At 36.0% G+C, this 19,334-nt stretch overlaps 1 protein-coding gene across 1 annotated transcript; it reads right to left on the bottom strand.

The window, feature by feature from the left end:
• Positions 1–598: 598 nt before the first annotated feature.
• LOC308677204 (putative serine/threonine-protein kinase SBK3) lies at positions 599–17,794 on the bottom strand (the record flags this gene model as incomplete). Its single annotated transcript, XM_081343413.1, has 4 exons — positions 599–1,372; positions 1,943–2,145; positions 4,724–4,921; positions 17,668–17,794. The coding sequence occupies 4 exons, from the start codon at positions 17,792–17,794 to the stop codon at positions 599–601; spliced, it is 1,302 nt and encodes a 433-aa protein (XP_081199539.1).
• Positions 17,795–19,334: the final 1,540 nt, after the last annotated feature.

Raw genomic sequence — 19,334 nt, 5'->3', positions numbered from 1 at the left:
ATAGGATTGAATAATTAATGCAATCTTGTGCAATTTTTATATAACTTTATATGCAATAATTAAAAATGCATAATTCAAGAAAAATGCATAGGACCTGCAAAGTGGAAGATATTAAAATAATAGCATCCTGAGAAGCCAGAACTAGATAGGCCACTACATCTTTCTTCAAATCTGATATAAAAAAAATCCATGGGAAGATAAAATTAGAAATATTGAATTGTAATGATTTATTTTTGTTGCATTATTTGAATGCACCATTAAAAAACAAGGAAAAAATGATGGCAATTCCCAGTGCTTTTTTTGTAAAAGAAAAAGGTGCCAGAACTCACACATGTCCTATAACCCACCTTGCCTTTCCTACAAGGTTCCATCCCAAAAAGGTGCCAGAACTCCATTCTGAGCATTCTATGACAAAAACAGCCCTGACTATTCCAGAAAAAACATTCTCTAGAACTGTTTCTAGATATCATGATGCTACATTAATAATATACAGCTGAGCAGTCTAGTTCTACTCTTCCTTAATAGGAAGAAGGTAAGATAGCTGGAGTCTTTCTTGTCCTGATGAAAGGAACCATCATCTTCAGAGGTGACACTTTCTTCAGGGCTCAAGTCCAGGTCCATTTAGCCTTGAACCTTCATGCGGACTGGGATTGCTTCCAGGATTGGGACACATCTGTATGGTATGAGTTTTCTCTGGGGGAATGACTTCAGGTTGCATTTGCTGGAGGTAATTCTCCTTGGGGTTTCTGCCCAGTTCAGTATTGTCCTCACTAGATCTCTTAAGGCAGGCCTCAGAACTAATTGTCTTCAATAAATCATCCTGGGTCTTTTCAGAAATACCCACTCGCCAAGGCAAATGCAAGTATTTGTTCACTTCAATGGCAGGGCTACGACGGTTAGGATCAAGAGCCATGATGCGGCGGAACATACGCAAGGCAGGAGCTGTGAAAACTTTCCACAGGCCTGGAGCCTCACCTGGGATTGTGCGATTTTGCCAGATGCTAAATTCTTCAAACTTAGGATCAGGGCTCATTGCCATATCCCAAGGGATGCAACCAGTACAAATACAGAAGAGCAGTACACCAAAGGCCCAAATATCAAGGCTTGAGTCCAGAGCTAGAGACTCTGTCCTCTCTAGCAGGCACAGTTCTGGTGGGGAATATGGCAAGACAGCAGACATAGCAGATATGCAGGTGCCTTCCAGTCGTGTCAGGCCAAAGTCACCTAATTTCACCTGCTGGCATTCTTGGTCAAAAAGCAGCACGTTGTCTAGTTTTATGTCCCGGTGCACCAGGGCCTTGCCATGCATGAAATCCAAGGCATCAGCCAATTGTGCTGCACATCGTTTCACTTGCACCTCAGGAAGCCCCTCCTGTTGAAAAAAGAAGTAGAATTAGAGAAAAGCTCCACAAAATTCCAAGAATCTCAGTTGGGCCAATTTGAAAACATTCTCCCTGCAGTTAATCAAAGAGTCCTTGTCTTGAAAAGTTATGAAGAAATACTTTTTTGAGGTTGCCACAGAAACCATGCATAAATATTGTGACAGGCTAGTACTCTCTAAAAACGTTAAGTATATTTATATAATTGTGTTACCCAAACAATCATTTGTTCAACTTGGGAACAATTTAAAATATCAAAACAAAAAGGCAAATATATGTAAAGTATAATCTGTGACTTTAAAGAATAAAAGGGCACTCAGCCCAGTTGGATACAGAAAAAACCCTAATAAATGAAATTGTATTTGTGCACTAACAAACTCTGTTCTTCTACCATTCCATTTATAAGCTGGACTTGCAACAGAGTTAAAAATCTTACTGCAAACTCTCCTTTTATCTGATAATTACCGTACCCTTAATTCTCCTCTTGTACCCACTCAAATATATCCCATGCTTGTTGAGATCCTACCAATTGCAGTGCCCTTAAAGTCTTTAGACTTTTATACCCCTGAGTTCAGGATGCTGCAGAGATCTCCAGCTGGTGCCAACTCCTGTGCAAATCCATAATGTGTAGATGATTCAAAAGCACTGCCAATGGTTCGAAGAAGTGTAGGGTGTGAGGAGAGGCAGAGAGCAATACAATATTCCCACAGGAATTCGCGTCTCCCTGTGTGTTCCTTGGACATCAGTTTCAAAGCCATTGAGGTTCCTGCAAGCAAGGATATATGGCAACAAATTAAGGGATGCTGAGGCACTATATTATAGTTAACAACAATTTAACAAGTAATATATATCACTGACTGACTGCTAATGTGTTTTGTATAACAATAACCAGATGCAACATGTCAGGATTATATTGTGTTTTGCACAGTATGTTAAATGCTACAGGAGAACCTTTTCTGAAATCTTGATCTGCTTACAATATTATTTTGTTTTAGAGATGCATCCCATAAAACCAGACAGATACATTAGTGATCTTTGCAATGCACTTTGACCCTCAAATGAACTTTAAAAGCCTTGTCTTTACATCTGGTAATGTTAATTTTCTTAATCATATAATAGTTCCTTTTTTAAAAAAAGGTATGAGGCTGAAAGTAAACCCATAACAATTTGAACAAAGTCTTGAACAGGAAGAAAGAGACTAGATCTGGCTAGATCTTGTCTTTCCTGCAGATGTGCTAAGAGATATAAACAGGCTGATGAAATGCAGCTATTTCAGATGTCCTCTTTCCTTGCAAAACATGGGGATCTTTTAGAGCTGCTAGAAATATTTAGACTGAAAACTGACTAATTCAGTGCTGTTTTGATTCTGCAAAATAAGCTTCCAAGTGACAGCAAACAAGGCATTCCTTCCCTCCCTTGGCATCCAGAGTCCATTTTAAAGTAGGGAGAGAAATGGGAAAATATGTTTTTGGCTTAATTGCAGCTTGTTTGCTAGTTAGCTGTTTATGACATCCTTAAAGCTAGTCTTCTTGATTTAAGGAAAGGGTTTTTGGAGTCAAAAGATATGGAGTATGGAGGTTAATGTTAATACATTTGTTATTTTTGTAAATTTTAATTTGTTATTTTATGTGTATCAATGTACCTTAGCAAACTGCAGTTTCTGATTGATGCTGTCTGCGTTCGGAAACTAAATAGTCTCAGTCAGAACTTCAGTGGGGGATGTTCATAAGAGTCCCAGGGTTGGAAGCCAAATAGGGAACGAAGGGAAAAAATATCCTGGGAGATCGAAGTAAACCTCTTCCAAACTTGGAAGTGTTACTGCATCTCACTAGGTGGCACTGACAAACCAGTTAATTAAACAGTAAGGGAAATCTATGTAATAGGGAAAAAACCAAACATCCATATTCTGTGCTCAGAATTTTACTTGTGTAGATGCTGGGCAATCTGCCATTCATTTGCATTTTTCTTAAGGATTATTTCCTTCTGTATGCCTTCCATATGGGAAGCTAGCCAATTTGCTGCTCTATCTGCTGGGTTTTGCTTTGCCAAAAGAAGCACCTGCTTGTTGGCAGCTATCCACATGCCTGGGATGACACAGTTAATTAATTGCAGGCAGTGTGAGCTGGATGAGAGCAACAAGTAGCCCAGGCTAAACTCAACCCAAGTCAACAGTTGATGAAATAAAAATTTAATCCCAACCTGAGGAACTCTTAAGTTCCTCATAATTAAGTGAATTCTTAAATAGAGAAACTGTGAATAAGACTTTCCTAGATGATTTTCAAAAACCTGTTCCTATTGAAAAAATAGAATAAACTCAGACAAACAATAGCATGATTTATCATGGTCTGGCTTCATACATGATGTTAAACTAAAGAAAGATTTGTTCAGTTTTGGCTTAATGCTGTCACTGTATCTTTCTCAATACACCATGGTTAAAATGAACTATAGGCTATATATATGCAGGGACAAATATAATTTTTTTAAAATTTGTTTTTAATTTTTGTATCTTGGTTTTTTAATCACCCTGTAAACCGCCCTGAGTCCCTCGGGAAAGGGCGGTATATAAATGTAATAAAATAAAATAAATAAATACTCTTGAAATATGCATTATTTACATTTGGTGTGGGCAAAATTGCTTCAGAGCTAATATCGGCACCTTTGCTGGACACACAGTGGAGGTTATTTCATAAACAGGCAATCCCTGGTGGCCATTTTGTGTTACATGATAGGCTTAAAAATATTAGATAAACTAATAAGAACATTCCCCTACTCCCTATCAGTTCCCCAAGATGCTCTTTAGCACATCAGGCTGGCCCTCTGTTCTGTAGAACATAGAACATAGAATATCAGAGTTGGAAGTTCTTCTAGTCCAATCCTCTGCTCAAGTAGGAGACTCTATACCATTTCAGACAATTGGCTGTCCAATCTCTTCTTAAAAACCTCCATTATTGGATCACCCAGAACTTCTGAAGGCAAGCTGTTCCATTGATTTCCTCACTGTGAGGAAATTTCTCAAGTTCTAGGTTGAATCTCTCTTTGAATGGTTTCCATCTGTTGTTTCTTGTCTCACCTTCAGGTGTTTTGGAAAATAGGTTGAGCTCCTCTTCTTTGTGGTAGACCTTCAAATATTGCCACAAAACTAGAATACCAATTTTCCATAGATTTCATACCAAAAACAGAATACCAGTTTTCCACAGCTTTATTTTTTTATTGAAAGGATCTGAGAAATAATGGAAATGGGGACCCTGAGATGCTCCACAGGTTGGCAGACACAGATTGGGTCTCCTTGGCTATACATGTTATTTAAACCCAATCAAATGGTCATCACATTTATGTACCCTCACCTCTCTCATGATGCTGAACCTGTAGAACATGTCCATAGGACCCACTGCCTAGCTCTCTGGTTATGTTGTATCTCTCCTCTACCTCCAATTTTGGTAAACTCTTGGAGGTAATGGATATGAGCTTCTCTAGGAATTCCTCATTGTCTTCAGTGTCATCCAGATTCTCAGCAGAATTGACATCTTGCTCACCAACAGCACCTGAAGAAAGAAAGAAAGAAAGAAAGAAAGAAAGAAAGAAAGAAAGAAAGAAAGAAAGAAAGAAAGAAGAAAGAAAGAAAGAAAGAAAGAAAGAAAGAAAGAAAGAAAGAAAGAAAGAAAGAAAGAAAGAAAGAAAGAAAGAAAGAAAGAAAGAAAGGGATATTAAAATAAGCTATTGCAAATCAGATATCAAATTCCAGTTTATCTTAGCAGTGATTGGGAAACGTGGTATACAAAACGTATATTGTCTGATTTCAGCTGAGAGGAGTCTGGGCATTCCATGATCCAATTTTCTTTCGGATTTTACATCAAAGTTAGTATTATGCAACTCCTGTACAGATATCAGGCTTAAAGCCAGAAAAGGTTTGAAACAATTTTATTCTCCTTAAAATGGAGATTAAAACTATCTTCCTATATTTGTAGTTTGGTCAGCATCAGCATTTCAAATGTATGTGTATGAGTGTGTCCATTGCCTTATTTTACCCAAAAGAATGGACTAAAGAACAAAACCATAATATTAAGGGAACAATGTAAGTCCACTGGACCTACTTTGCTATAAGCTTAAGACTTTACAAAGACTTTCTGAGTACTGATCCAGTCATAAAAGCAAGGGTGAGACTGTTTTTTCCTCATTTGTATCTGTAAATGAATTAATTCCTTTCATTAAAATACTATTTTAACATTATTACTTACTATGTATTTCAAAATGAGAGCAGTACATTTACATTTGCACTAAACCATAATGTGATTTGTTTGGTTTTGACTTATTGTATGTATTGCAAACAATATGTAAAACTAGTCACTATCAACATTATGCATTTTTGTTGTTATAATTTTAACACTGTTGAAGAGAAACAGTATTTGCGGCATTTTGTTGTTAGATGCCTGGGTAACTACAGTTTAGGGTATTGTGAACCACAGTTTGAGAAGAGCACAACTTCACGCTCTGTGCCAGGAAAGCAAATTAATTCACCCTGATTTAAGAAATGTCTTTCTCCTATTAGTACATTTGGGAAGCATTTGTGGTTTCCTCACTCTCATATTCCATTGTAAGGAAAAATAAATCCAATAGCATATGAGTTTATATAGCAAGCATATTTCACAATCTGGGCTCTCATAAATGTAGTTCACTGGCTTATGTATTGCAACTCTGAAAAGTGTTTCTCAACCATGGTGACTCTAAGATGTGTGAACTTTAATTCCCAGAATTTCCCAGCCAGCATGGCTAGCTGGGGAATCCTGGGAGTTGAAGTCCATATATGTTAAAGGAGCTAGGATTAAGAAACACTGACTTAGATAAGAAGCACCTTTCCAGAAGATGAACTGAGATGTGCTGAATCTTTCTTTACTGTGCCGCTGCAGTGAATGTCAGAAATGTAGATCCCAAATCTGCTGCCTTCCATGTATCTCATGTTACAAATTTCTCATCATCAAGGTCAATAGCCTCTCTGATTTCGAACGATTTGGAAGTGGTGATAGAAGAAATCTTCTGGTGCACAGTTAAATTGGAGGGGACGCAGCTCTGGAACAGGAGCACATAAGGGAAAACCTTCGCTGGAGGGATGACCACTCCCTTCTACAGCATGGTTGCTGAGGTAACTTAAGGCCTCTCCTTTGGGACTGAGAATTCCTGCATCCCTTCTTTTTAACTAATTGAAGTTTATGGTATATTACCGGCTACTGCCTAAGATTAAAATCAGCCCATACCTGCTTTCAAAGACCTCTTGGGAGGGGCAGAGAAAAGATAGAAAAGATAGAAAAGACCTCTTGGGAGGGGCAGAGAAAAGAGAAGCATTTTTTTTAACCCACTGCCCTTTATTTGAGAATTTCTGACTTGGCGTTTACAAGTTTTCCAAATGGCTCAATGTCCGTGCCTTCCAAAGACCGCCGCTATCTTTCTCCGCGAATTCCTTTCTTGGGGGTTGGAGAGTGTGTGTGTGTGTGTGTGTGTGTGTGTGTGTGTGTGTGTGTGTGTGTGTGTGTGTGTGTGTTTGTAAGCCTGGTAGGTAGGCGTGCGCTTAGCACAAGAGGACACAAGCCGCCAGCGGGAGCAAACAGCCAGCCGCCGGGAAGATGAACCTGAGCCAGCCGAATGGCACCTTTCCACCGTCCCGCACCCGGCGGGGGGTGGGGGGTGGGGAAAAATTCCCTTCGTGCCGCTTGCGTGTGTCTGAGCGACTGACTCTGCAGTTTCGGGTCCCAGGAAGATATTTAGAGAACTCAGTTCAAATAGCGCCGGAAAAGCATTCTGGCATGTAGCGAAAAAACGGAAACCAGCAGCATAGACAAATCCTAGTAGGAGTTCCTTGTCTCTTTCTGCTGGAAAATCAACCTGCTGTTATTTCATGAAATCGTAGAATGACAGATTTGGAAGGTACCCAAAAGGTCATCAAGTCCAACCCCTGCACACTGCAGTATTCACTGAACCATCCCCAATATGACTGTTAATGACTATCCAAGCTTCTGTTTGAAAACCTCAGTGAAGGGCATGATAAACTGCATGTGAGTAACTTATTCCACTGATTGACAGCTCTTACTCTCCAGAAGTTTTTAATATCGAACTTCAATCTACATATTTGAAATTTCATCCAATTAGTTCCAGTGTTAAGCTCTAGAAAAAGTAAAAATAAGTTCAAACCCTGTACTGTGTGACAGTCTTTCAGGAATTTGAAGACAGCTATCAGGTCCTCTCTCAACCTTGTCTTCTGTAAACCATTAAAAAGAAATCAGTTTACGAGAATATAATTTCCTCCCTCCCTCCCTCATTACAGATACTGTTGGAACTATAATATTACCACAATATTAATAAGATATTTTAAACTAGGTTCTTTGAAAAAAAATCCAAATTTTTAAAATTCAGTGTAGAAGACTTTAGCATTTGATTTCAGAAATGAATATGAGTCTTTTCATATATGTGATGCAGCACTTGGAAAAGTTACCTTACTCATATGCCAAAAAAATAATCCTCCGTACTCTTTTCAAGGTTTAGTCATTTGGGAGCTAGAATGAGTCACTTTTTAAATTTGGCATTGTAAAACACAATGGCAAAAACAGGCATCACCGAGGGATTTGATGCTAACCCCACAACAGCCAAAAATCTAAACACGATACAATGTACGGAATTTCACTGAAGTCTACCTTATCTTTTGTAACCAAACTCTCTTGTTTGCGTTCCAATATATAATTCCTTGTTTTAAGCTGAGAAGAAAACTTTCCAGAAATGATTTTGTATAAATGTTGAATAGTCTGAAAGATTCTATTGGAGTCTATTGGAGAAGTATATAAACTGCTTAATCTTGGAGACGGCTGTGTTAATTACAAAAATATGCCTCTATTATGATTCATTTAGTAGATGATTCATAGAAGACATCAGGCATGATTCATAACAGAATTAAAATGCACCACATGTGTGCTATTTTCTTTTACATTTCGTAGGCAAACATCACATTGTAACAGCAAATACCCACAGCAACAATGATCGTCTTTCACTGCACCCTTCCCCTCTTTATTATGATATAGTAACCAAAGAAATGTAAGTTTAAATGTGTGAAACTGATTCAAAGGACTGTGTGGGCTTGAAAAAAATAAAACTTTGTCCCAATTTGACATCTTTTATAGGAATATTTGCTTATTTAAAATATTGTATTGCTTTTAGTCCACTAGAAACAAATAGTATAAAATGCAAATGTAATATATTTTAGAACTTTAAGGTTGACATTATATGGAACAAAGCTGTAAAATCAACCTTGATTTTGTGGAAGAAATATGAGATTCAGAGGTAATCATTAATATCAAAAGAAAAAGTTTGCATCAGCCCATCTTGGTAGCCCAATCAGAAATACAGCGAAGAGTCTCCTGTTTTTGCTATTCACCTGCAATTACAAAAAACTAACAGGAAAGGGAGGGGGCAAGGTAGACCCTTGTTTCATAATACTTTTATGAGCACTCACCACAGGTGCCAAATTTCGGCAGTTTTGGCTTTCCAATGCACGGTAGATGTCTCAATCTTACTTTTTTTAAAGTTTCCAAATTAAACAAAAAATAAAAGTTGTCAGAAGCCTAGGATAGGAATGTATAAAAATAAAAATAAAGAGGAAATTCAACATAAAGTTTAATATATTTAATGCTTGGCAGACATAATTTATTTGCTTGTTTGTATTCCATCTTTATTATACATGTTGATCTCTCACAAAATTGAACCTAAACAGAATATGTCATTTTTCTTCTTTATATCTTTATTTATTCACTTTGTCCTTCCTTCTCTCCTTTTGTTGTCTTCAATATTTTAAGGAGAGAATGACTTATCTCTTTTCCCACCTTTCCAAAATAATGGATTTTAAAATTAGAAACATAACTACTTTCATATTCAATTTCTGTTCAAATTATCTTCCATTGCTGTATGAAGAGCCTTGGTGGAGCAGTGGGCTAATGCCTCCCTAAGTAACACCAGCTGCCTGCAATTAGTGCAGGTTCGAGTCCCACCAGGCTCAAGGTTGACTCAGCCTTCCATCCTTCCGAGGTAGGTAAAATGAGGACCCAGATTGTTGGGGGCAATAAGCTGACTTTGTAATAATGCCGCTTGGGGGGGGGGCGAAAGCCCTAATAAGCAGGCATATACATAGAATGAAGGCTATTGCTAAGCACATTGATTTGTGCTTTAAAATTGTAAGCCGCCCTGAGTCTTCGGAGAAGGGCGGGATATAAATGGGATTAAAAAAAAGAGGGACAGTTCATTACTGTGGACTTTCTAACTATATTATTTCATTTATCCTATTATTCATTCAGTGGCCCTGAATTGAATGTCAAGAATTATGGTATTTTTTCAAAAATATTTCATAGATAATAGTCATACACAAGATACTTCTGTATAGAAACCGATGGGTTATTATCCCAAAGATGCTTTTTTATGAGGCAACTGGACTTCCTTGTTTTTCTTTGAAGACATTTCACGTCTCATCCAAGAAGCTTCTTGGATGAGAAGCGAAATGTCTTCAAAGAAAAACAAGAAAGTCCAGTTGCCTCGTAAAAAAGCATATTTGTGTTAACTATGACCTGGATGACTGAGAACCTCCATAGATGGGTTGCTATGTAAGTGTATCTTCCATTCATTTTTCAGGCTTCCTTCCTTCCTTCCTTCCTTCCTTCCTTCCTTCCTTCCTTCCTTCCTTCCTTCCATCCTCCTAGCCATTTTTTTTCTCTCTCTCTCTTGATTGCAGGAAAATATCTGGAAGAGATGTAGATGTAATTAAGCAGTACAAGTATAATTTTTCTTCAGATTGGAACTACTTTTTTTCTGAAATTAGTCTAAAGGAGAAAAGTCAGTGTCCAGAATTAAAATGAATATATCATTTTAATTAGGCTCATCTTAAAATAATATTACCTCTCAATATGTCACCAAACGTCTGCACTGAAAATTTCAAGCAAAACCCTTGTCACAGAAATATAAAGTTGCATCAAATGTTGCACTGTAAACAATTATATTGAACCTATATGGTTCAATGTAGCTCATATAGTTATGAGCTACAGACATTCAATGTTTATTTATCTCACAGAATTGCTACTAATCTGATCAGTGTCTTTCACTTAAACCTAGCTCTCATAGTTGTTGTGATTATATAAAAACATAGATATTAACTTAAACTCTGTGAAATCAGAGTTTAAATCTATGTATCAGATTAAAATTGAAGAGAGAGAGTCTGAGAAAGGGAAGTTTGAGCATTTGCTGATTGGTTATCTTTTTTCTCCTCTAAGTAACCTTAACTGGTCCATTTACATCTGTGAAAGTAAGAAGACTTTTCAGAGTGCAGAGTTTGGTTTCCAGGCCAGCTTACTTACATAGCACCTCTAGTTTTAGAATGTAACTTGGCTTGGCATTTTTTCTGCCAGAAACCTATGCCTAGGTAAGAATCTGTGGACCATTGATTTCAGTGTTTTGCAGACACCAAGGGATGTGGGAAAAGGTTGTTTGCACTCCAAACTGAGAGTTAAGTTCAGTTTTTCTTTGTGGAAAAAAATGCTGATGTGGCATTGGATGCCACTGTTTGCTCCTGAGCAGCGATACTAGAGCTCCTGCTGAGACAAAATCTCACACTTAGGGGGCCCAGCTCTCAAAAATATAGAAACAGTGTTTAGACCACTTGGAGTCTAAATCACTTGCCCAGTTAATTTGTAAACAACTGTGTAGGATAGCAATGCCCTCATTACGGTGTCCACCAGGTACATCAAGAAAACTGCATGATGTTCCAATCATTAGAACTGATTATTATTATTTTATTAAATTTATTTGCCACCCATATCACCACAAATTGATCATAGATTAATCTTTATCACAATTCATTTGGGCTTAGTCTGGAGTTTGCAAGCTCTCTCCAGCATGAGGAACAATTTAAATTCAGGGGATTAGGAAACTTGGTTTCCCTAGATCTGGACTGAAAACATCTAGCTGACTACTAGATGACAGCAAAGAGATACCTAAAGCTTTCTGATGTCATCCAGACTTTTGCAGCCCAGATCTGGTTACTTAATATAGTTACAATTTCTTCAACTGCTGTATTTATTACTGTGACTCAATGGTGTGTCCTGCTTAAACTACAATATCATGTTAATATTTCCTAAAACATTTTTACATCACAAAAAGCATTATAATTCTAATCTTAAAGTTTGTGAAACAAATCTTATTGATCAGTGAAAGTTAAACTGAATAAAGTGGTATAAAACAACCATACAGACACAGGCATACATGACAGCCTCAAATTGGACAGATACCCTAATATAAGAGGAATAGGTTTAGCTCTTTCTTACAATATGTACAGAAAAGTAGACAGAAGTTTGTATGCTAATTTCCCTTCCTCAAATAATAGCTTTACAACTAGCTAGAATTGGTGTTGTGGTTAAGGACCCAGCCTAGAAATGAGTTCAAGTTGATTTTTGAACTCTAATCCTATCTTAGGCCTGAATTTGGGGCAATCCCTTTCTCTCAACCCAACCCATCTTACAGGATTGTTGTTGTGAGGAAAATAGAAGAAGGAGTATTGGGTATGTCCATTGCCTTATTTATAAAAAATAATAAAGACAGAATATAAATACATTTTTCCTTTGAACAATTTCAGTGCAAAAAAAAGAAAATCAAGAGGGGCTGCAATATATTTAATAGTGGCCATGTTACTGTAATTAAGGTAATGAATAAGTCTTATTTTTCACTTCACTAAATATAATAATTGTCCTAAACAGTGCTTTTTTTGGGGGGGGGGGAAAGGTGCCAGAACTCATACACATCATACAACCTGCCTTGCCTAAACCTACAATGTTTACCTTTGTAGTTGGGGGAAAAAAACCTTCAATTTTTAGTATATCTAAAAGACTAGGATTTTGTTCAAGGTAAGTTAATACTATTAATGTTACCGTGTACTGTGTGGCTTTAAATTACAAGAAGGCATTTTATTAATTTTTTGGGACATTTGCCACTGGCATACCCATTTAGTTTAATGAGTGGAAATGTCAGCTTTCTATGTGGAATAAAATTAGCCCAATAAAACAAAACTTGGTCGCTTGTAAAACATTGAATTATTTTTAAGAAGTTGTCAAACAAGGTGGAAAAAATTACATTTGGAGTTTAATATGGATATTGACTTGAAACAAATTAAAATTGAAACTTTGTCAGTGAACAGATTACTTTTACTTTACTTTTAAGTTAAACCCAATTTAATAAATAGACCTGATTAAACCTCATACTGTAGGTCTACCTTTACATCTGACCAATACATAATTAATATATATTATTATTAATAACAATATCTCCAAATCACAAGACGTTGGCTTTATTCTTACTCTTCCCCTCTGCAGTTTGAATATAAAGTATAACAGACTAAAACAAGATTTTTGTAGACATCCCAGCCTTTGAAATACCCAAGGAACCAAAACAGCAAAGTTTTGCTGTCAGGCAAGCTTCCACGCCAGCCGCCTTCTTTCCTCTCGCTTCACCTCTTTTTAACCTCACATCCCACCTTTTATAAGGGAAGGCAAAAGGCTCACTCACCCTCTCATGAAAGATGGCCTCCATGTTTATGGGTTTCCCACAGCCACCATCGACTTCCACACCACATGGTCTGATCCAGCCAATCCAGCCACACTCTGGCTGTGGTGTTCTGGCGCCTCATGGCTCCTCCTAGAGGTGGCAGACAGTACCGGAGGGGACCCCACTCACACCGTACTGCCAACAGGGTATTTTCAAAAGCAAACGAGGATAGGAAGGGCAACAATAGGAAGAGAATGCAACTCTGGAAAATCCGACAAAAAAAGGTGCTGGAACTCCATTCCAGTGCATTCTATTACAAAAAATGCCCTGGTCCTAAATATATAAATAAATGAAGAGGCAATTCAGGGAAATAAAATTGCAAAAGCAATAGAAATTTTTAAGAGGGAGATTTGTAATTGCCTTTCTCATACATGTTTTTTGATTTGCATAGCCTTTTCTTCCAGAAATTTTGTTCAACATAGGAAAATTCTTACGATTGGGCAAACATAAAATTAAATCTTTATAGACTAGGAGTAATTTAACTAGGTACATCTTGCCTAGAACAAAACCTTCTTTTCCCCTCCTTAGTTAAATATGATGCAAAAGCAGAGCCTACTTAACTTGCTTTTGGCTCAGGTAACAGAAAAAGGCTTATTTGAATCTGCTATCAGAAATTCACTTAGCGTAAATCCTGCGCATTTGTATTAAGAGACATAAGTCAACCAAACAACTATCAGCTTTTACATGTGTTCTTTTCCACTCACTTAAGCTGGAACAAGATATCTTTGTGACGTGAAAGATGGCTTAAGCATTTTTTCTCACGTACCAATTCCAAGATAAACATATCACCTTTTCCTTTATAGTTTCTCATTTTACTATTGTTCCCTCTCAGTTCTCAGCTGTTGCAGGCTAAAGTACCATTTTAATCTCTGTATTACACTGTCTCTAGGAGGTGTTGATAGATAGATCTTCTGTGAATATATCTAATCCATTTCTGGTCCCAATTATCTTTTTAGCTTGGTCAGCATTTCGTAACAACAAGAATTTCCTTTCCCCTCCCCCCCCCCTCTTTTTTGCTCTTAATGATGGACAGTGATGTTCAGGTTTGATTCTTGTTTCTTTTGATTTCCCATATGAGGTTTTTGTTAAAAATGAAACAAAATGATCTTTCCCTGCCCCTGCTTTTGTCTCCTGTAGCTGAACTCCTGTGGAGAGAGGAAAATTACAATCCTAACACAGACCATGGGCTTTGCTCATGCCTCAAAATAAGTCTGACTATGATCAGAAAGTCATAGTTAATTCTCAGGTAGGATTAGATGTGTTCAATAATAAGAGATCTGGGTATTAATCTATGCACAACTGTGAAGTTTACTGAATACCTTGTGTACCATCACTCTTTTTCAGTCTAATCTACCTTATAATATGCTTTATAAAGTTAAAGAAAGGAACTATTAATGCAGCCTTTAATTCTTAAGGAAGAAGCTCATGCTATAAATATATAAATAAGAATATTTAATAATTGTATACAGTAAGATCGGATGATGCAAGGAATTTTTTAGGCAAGACCCTAACTTCACTTAGTGAAGTGATAAAAATATAAAATCTTCTTTTTTCAAACAAAGATATTACAACTGATATTTTGGGGAAGTATTTATGTGATAAAAATGAGGGTCTTGCCTAGAATTTTTTTTCTGATAATTCATTTGGCAATTTATGTACCATTTAAAAAGTGGCAGAGGTTATATTTAAATGTATGTACAAGTGAAAAATCATGAGTTAAATATAAGGTGTTACAAGATGCAAAGAGTAGTACTGAGTTTACCTGATTTAAAACTGTATTTTGAAGTTTGCTGTTTAGGTTTAGATGAAAGAGTGGATGCTTCTGAGAAACAGAACACTTTGGAATTAGAAAGACATGACCTGAGATTTGGGTAGTAAATAACAACAACAACAACAACAACAACAACAACAACAACAACAATAATAATAATAATAATAATAATAATAATAATAATAATAATAATAATAATAATAATAATAATAAATTGGAAGGGATCTTGGGGGTCATCTAGTCCAAACCCTGCTCAGGCAGGAACCCTTATACCATTTCAGACAAATGGCTGTCCAATCTCTTCTTAAAGACTTCCAGTGTTGGAGCATTCACAGCTTCTGGAGGCAGGTTGTTCCACTGATTAATTGTTCCACAAATTGTTCTGACAAAGTCAGAATTAATTTAGATCTTAAAAAAGTATTATTTAAGGCATGCCAAATTGAGAATAGGGAATAGGTATAAACACAAGTTGTGCCCCAAAACACATTTTGGCTGCCAGTATAAGAAGCATACAGTATTATACACCAGAAATAATAGGCACACATAAATGGCTGGTTTTTTTATGAGATATTAGAGTTTTGTTATGGAGAATGTAAAATAAAATCAAGAGAAGAATTGGTGGCTGATGAATATAGTTGCCAATGGCCAATTATTAAATTATTATTAAAAAGACAAAGTAGACAAAAGAATTAATAATTTTGAACATCGTAAGACTGAGTTTGAAACTGAATTGTGTCAAATGATGACTATGTAACTGCTAAAATGTAAACACTTTTACTGAAATTTGAAACAGAAGAAGAACAAATGAATGAATGATATGATAAACCGGGCTAAAAACTTTGGTTGTAATATACAAATCAAACAATGGGAAATTGTGTGGCTGAAAGGATTGAAATTTACATTATGTCTAAACTTAAAGAAGTTTTATAAAATAACCTACAATTATTATATAGCACCATATTGTCTAGGATGTATAAAGGCACTTCAAATTTAACTTGCAAAGTGAACAAGAAGGAACATTTTTTCATGTTTGATGTTAAATAGCTAGAAAGGTTAGATTAAAATGCATACATTGATTGAGAAGATTGAAACCCATGCTTTTTCTTTTGGGATTGTTGGACAAACACTTTTTTTAAGTTATGGAACTTTGTTTTTGTACATGACAACTACAGCAAGAGTGTTGAATGCCCAAAGATAGAAAAGTTCAGCACTACCAACAATGGACTAATGATTGGTAAAATTGCTAAACTTCTTTGATCAGAGAAAACACAGTTATCTACATTTATTGCTGACTGGAACTCTCTTATAGACTTTTTTTTGCAAAACAGAAAAACAGGAAATGATTTACAGTTTTGAGATTAGACAGGATAAATTATAGAAAGATGAGAGTTATGATGTAACTATAAAGTAAGAGGTAAATTTATAGTTGTTGCTATAATTGCTATAAAGAATGGAAGCTACTTTGTACTGTATGTTTTTTTCTCTTTTCTCTTTTCTTTTTTTCTTTTTATTGTTTTTGCATTTTAGCATTCTCTTTTGTTTCTTTATTTTTGGTTTTTTTCTTACATATATACTAGAAAAAGTAAAAAAAATAAGCATTGTGTTGCATCTTGGGCTGCTGTAGGGATTTCTTTACAAAGAAATAATGAATCACAAGAAATTGTAATCTTCATTTTGTACTAAGGTATTCATAAAATAAAATACAGTTTAACAAGAATTTTGCATATTTTCTCTGTTATTTTATGAAAAGTTACAGATAATACTGGCCTTTATATTTTCCCAGTATTTATTTGTTTATTCATTTGTTTCAGGAAAAGTCCATTCAGGAAAAAAGAAAAGAAGTACAATAGATTAGAAGAAATAAATGTGTTTGATTCTTGGCTCAAGTATCAGTAAAAATAATTTTACACTCTCTAATTATTGAATTCTGAAGAATTTTGGTATTCATGGGTACATTTCAGGGACTGGGAATATGTAAATTATGAATAATCACAGTCATTGTGCAATGTAATTTTCATAACATTTTATAAAGCTTTGTTGATGGGAGTTGAGTTTTTAAATTTTCATAGACCATAATATTCACCTAACCACATAATGTTATTATGCACTGATTTTTTTAAAAAAAATTCTAGCATAACATTATGAACTTCAGTGAATTGACAATTCAATGCTTAATGATAGAAAGATGTGCAATTGGTGCATCTAAGATTTAAATCTTATATACTTTTAACTGAAAGTAAATTCCATCAAATGCAGCAGAAGCAAGCAATTCTGATGTGACAATTATCTACATGATGGAGAAATCAGTGGCTCAATGAAATTGGTTATATAGATGGGTTAATCTTACTTTAGGGATGCCCCAAAGTATTATCTCCCAAATTTATTGGCTATCCCTGTTCTGAACAAAATGCATATATATAAGATTTGTGTAGTAATTGCTGAATGAGTTGTAGAATCCATCTATGTTCATGTGTATAAATTTTTTAACAGTTTGCATATAATTTATTACTCTGGTGAAATGCATTATAGAATAAAATAGATCAGTCACAACAAATACAGAATCTTTTTGCAAAATGGGTCCTTCTCACAGAGATAATGGGAAGCAGTTGCATTTACCTCCAACATTTTAACATAAATGGCAAACATTCTTGAAATGTTTTAAGTACCCAAACCTTTCATTTGAAATAAATTATTCAAATAGGTATTAATTTAAGAATATGCAGTTGGCTCAGGTTCATAAAGTAAATTTGTGCTGAATGCAAAATACTACATACTTAAAGCATTTGTATGCTTGCATTGGTTTTAGCTAATAAAATTAAAAAAGCATCCTACGTGTCCTGCAGAAAGACTGAGAAAAACGCGGGAGACTGGCTTCTTTATGCCTGATCTCCCAGATCTTACCTTGATCTGGGAGGCACTTCTGGGCCGGTGCTGGAGTGGAAGGCTCATGTGGAAACATAGCGGCAGACCATTCTCCTGTTGCTGTTTGCTTCTCGTGTACTATGGCATTCATCTGTCCAGGTGTCATTGTTCCTGGTTCAGACTTGGAACTTTTGCTGAGAGCCAAGCTGTGTTTCTAGGATGTGTAAACAATTGTAAAATAAGTTTTCTCTCTCAGGTTTTTCTCTGTGCTCAGTCTGCTGGTTGCTCCTATAAAAGCTGAGGCTGCCCTGGCTGGTTATAATCTCTCCACTGTGAGGAGAAGGGAACATGTGTCACAGCCTCAGACACAAGCCGGGCAAGCATCCAAAGATAGGCTGGGAAGGCTAGAGGAGGGTGGTGAGATAACAGCAACAATGCACAGTGCCAGAGCTGAGTCTAAGCCTTACACCTCTGCCCAGTTGGAGGTCAAGCATTGCATACCTTTAAAGCCTTCAGCCCATTAAGGATGGAAACTCAGATGGAGGGATGAAATCTGGATGCCTCGATATGGAGAAACAGATCCATGCAGTAATAAAAGAAAATACAAACTTTCAGGGATAGCAATATTAATTCTATTTCAGAGACTGGAGTAGTACATATTAACCTCTGAGTTAATTACCACTACAGTTCAGAGTACACAAACAGTTTGGAAGTTCATATGACTTCTTCTACTAAGCAGTTATTTTCAGGTGAAGAAAAATTCATATCTAAAACTATGAATAACACCCAAGTAAAGTGAATCTGCAGATGAACCCACTGAATTAACGTTAGGTGTTTCTGAGAGAATTTGATATAAAAAATAAGGACTTTCTTTAGTAAAGTTAGACTTCTAACTAATTACACATATGCATCCACCTAGTTTTCTTGGCCATGGCATGAAAGTGGTCTGACATTGCCTTTTTCCAGGCTATCTTTTCAATTTGGCAGAATAATCTGCAGCTTAGGATTTCCTGCTCTCTCATCTAACTATTAACCATGTCCAACTCTCCTTAACATTTTAAAGATAAATCAAGGATGGCTATGAGATGCTACTGTTATAGATGATATTTCTGTTACTAAGTCATAATCTTGTTTCTGTGTGTAAATATAATAATTACTGCTTAGGACTGATTCTCAAGATTCTCCCTTTTCTTTTAAAATTAGACTAATCCTGGCTCATCACCACTTCTTTATCAAGATTATGATATGTGACAAGGATATACAGCTAGTCCTTGTTTAGTGACTGCCTTGCACAGTGACATTTCACAATTGTGATAGTGATGAGAAAGTAGTTATGTAACCAATCCTTGCATTTACAGCTTTGCACGTTGGTAAAGCAAAGGACAGCTGAAGCAAGATTGTAAGCACAATTTCAGTTTCACTAAAGTTTTCTTAATTATGAAATTGCCACTCCCAGTTACTGTTGTTAGATGAGGATTACCTGTAATATTTTATCATAATACCTGCCTCAATTCATTATTTAAAAATTATGGATCATAAAAATAATTATTTGTGTAGCAACTATTTTATTTATTTTGCCATTGTTCTTTCATCTTGTGATGTTTTTGTCTATTTTTTCTATTTTTCTTGGTTTTAAAATATTTAACAATTGTAAACTGCCCAAGGCCATTGGTGGGATTCAGCCAGTTTGCATCATTTTGGCAAAA

The sequence above is a fragment of the Vipera berus genome, assembly GCF_964194415.1.
Source record: "Vipera berus genome assembly, chromosome: Z".
In the NCBI taxonomy this organism is placed as follows: domain Eukaryota; kingdom Metazoa; phylum Chordata; class Lepidosauria; order Squamata; family Viperidae; genus Vipera; species Vipera berus.
This window is presented reverse-complemented; position numbering and strand designations above follow the sequence as displayed.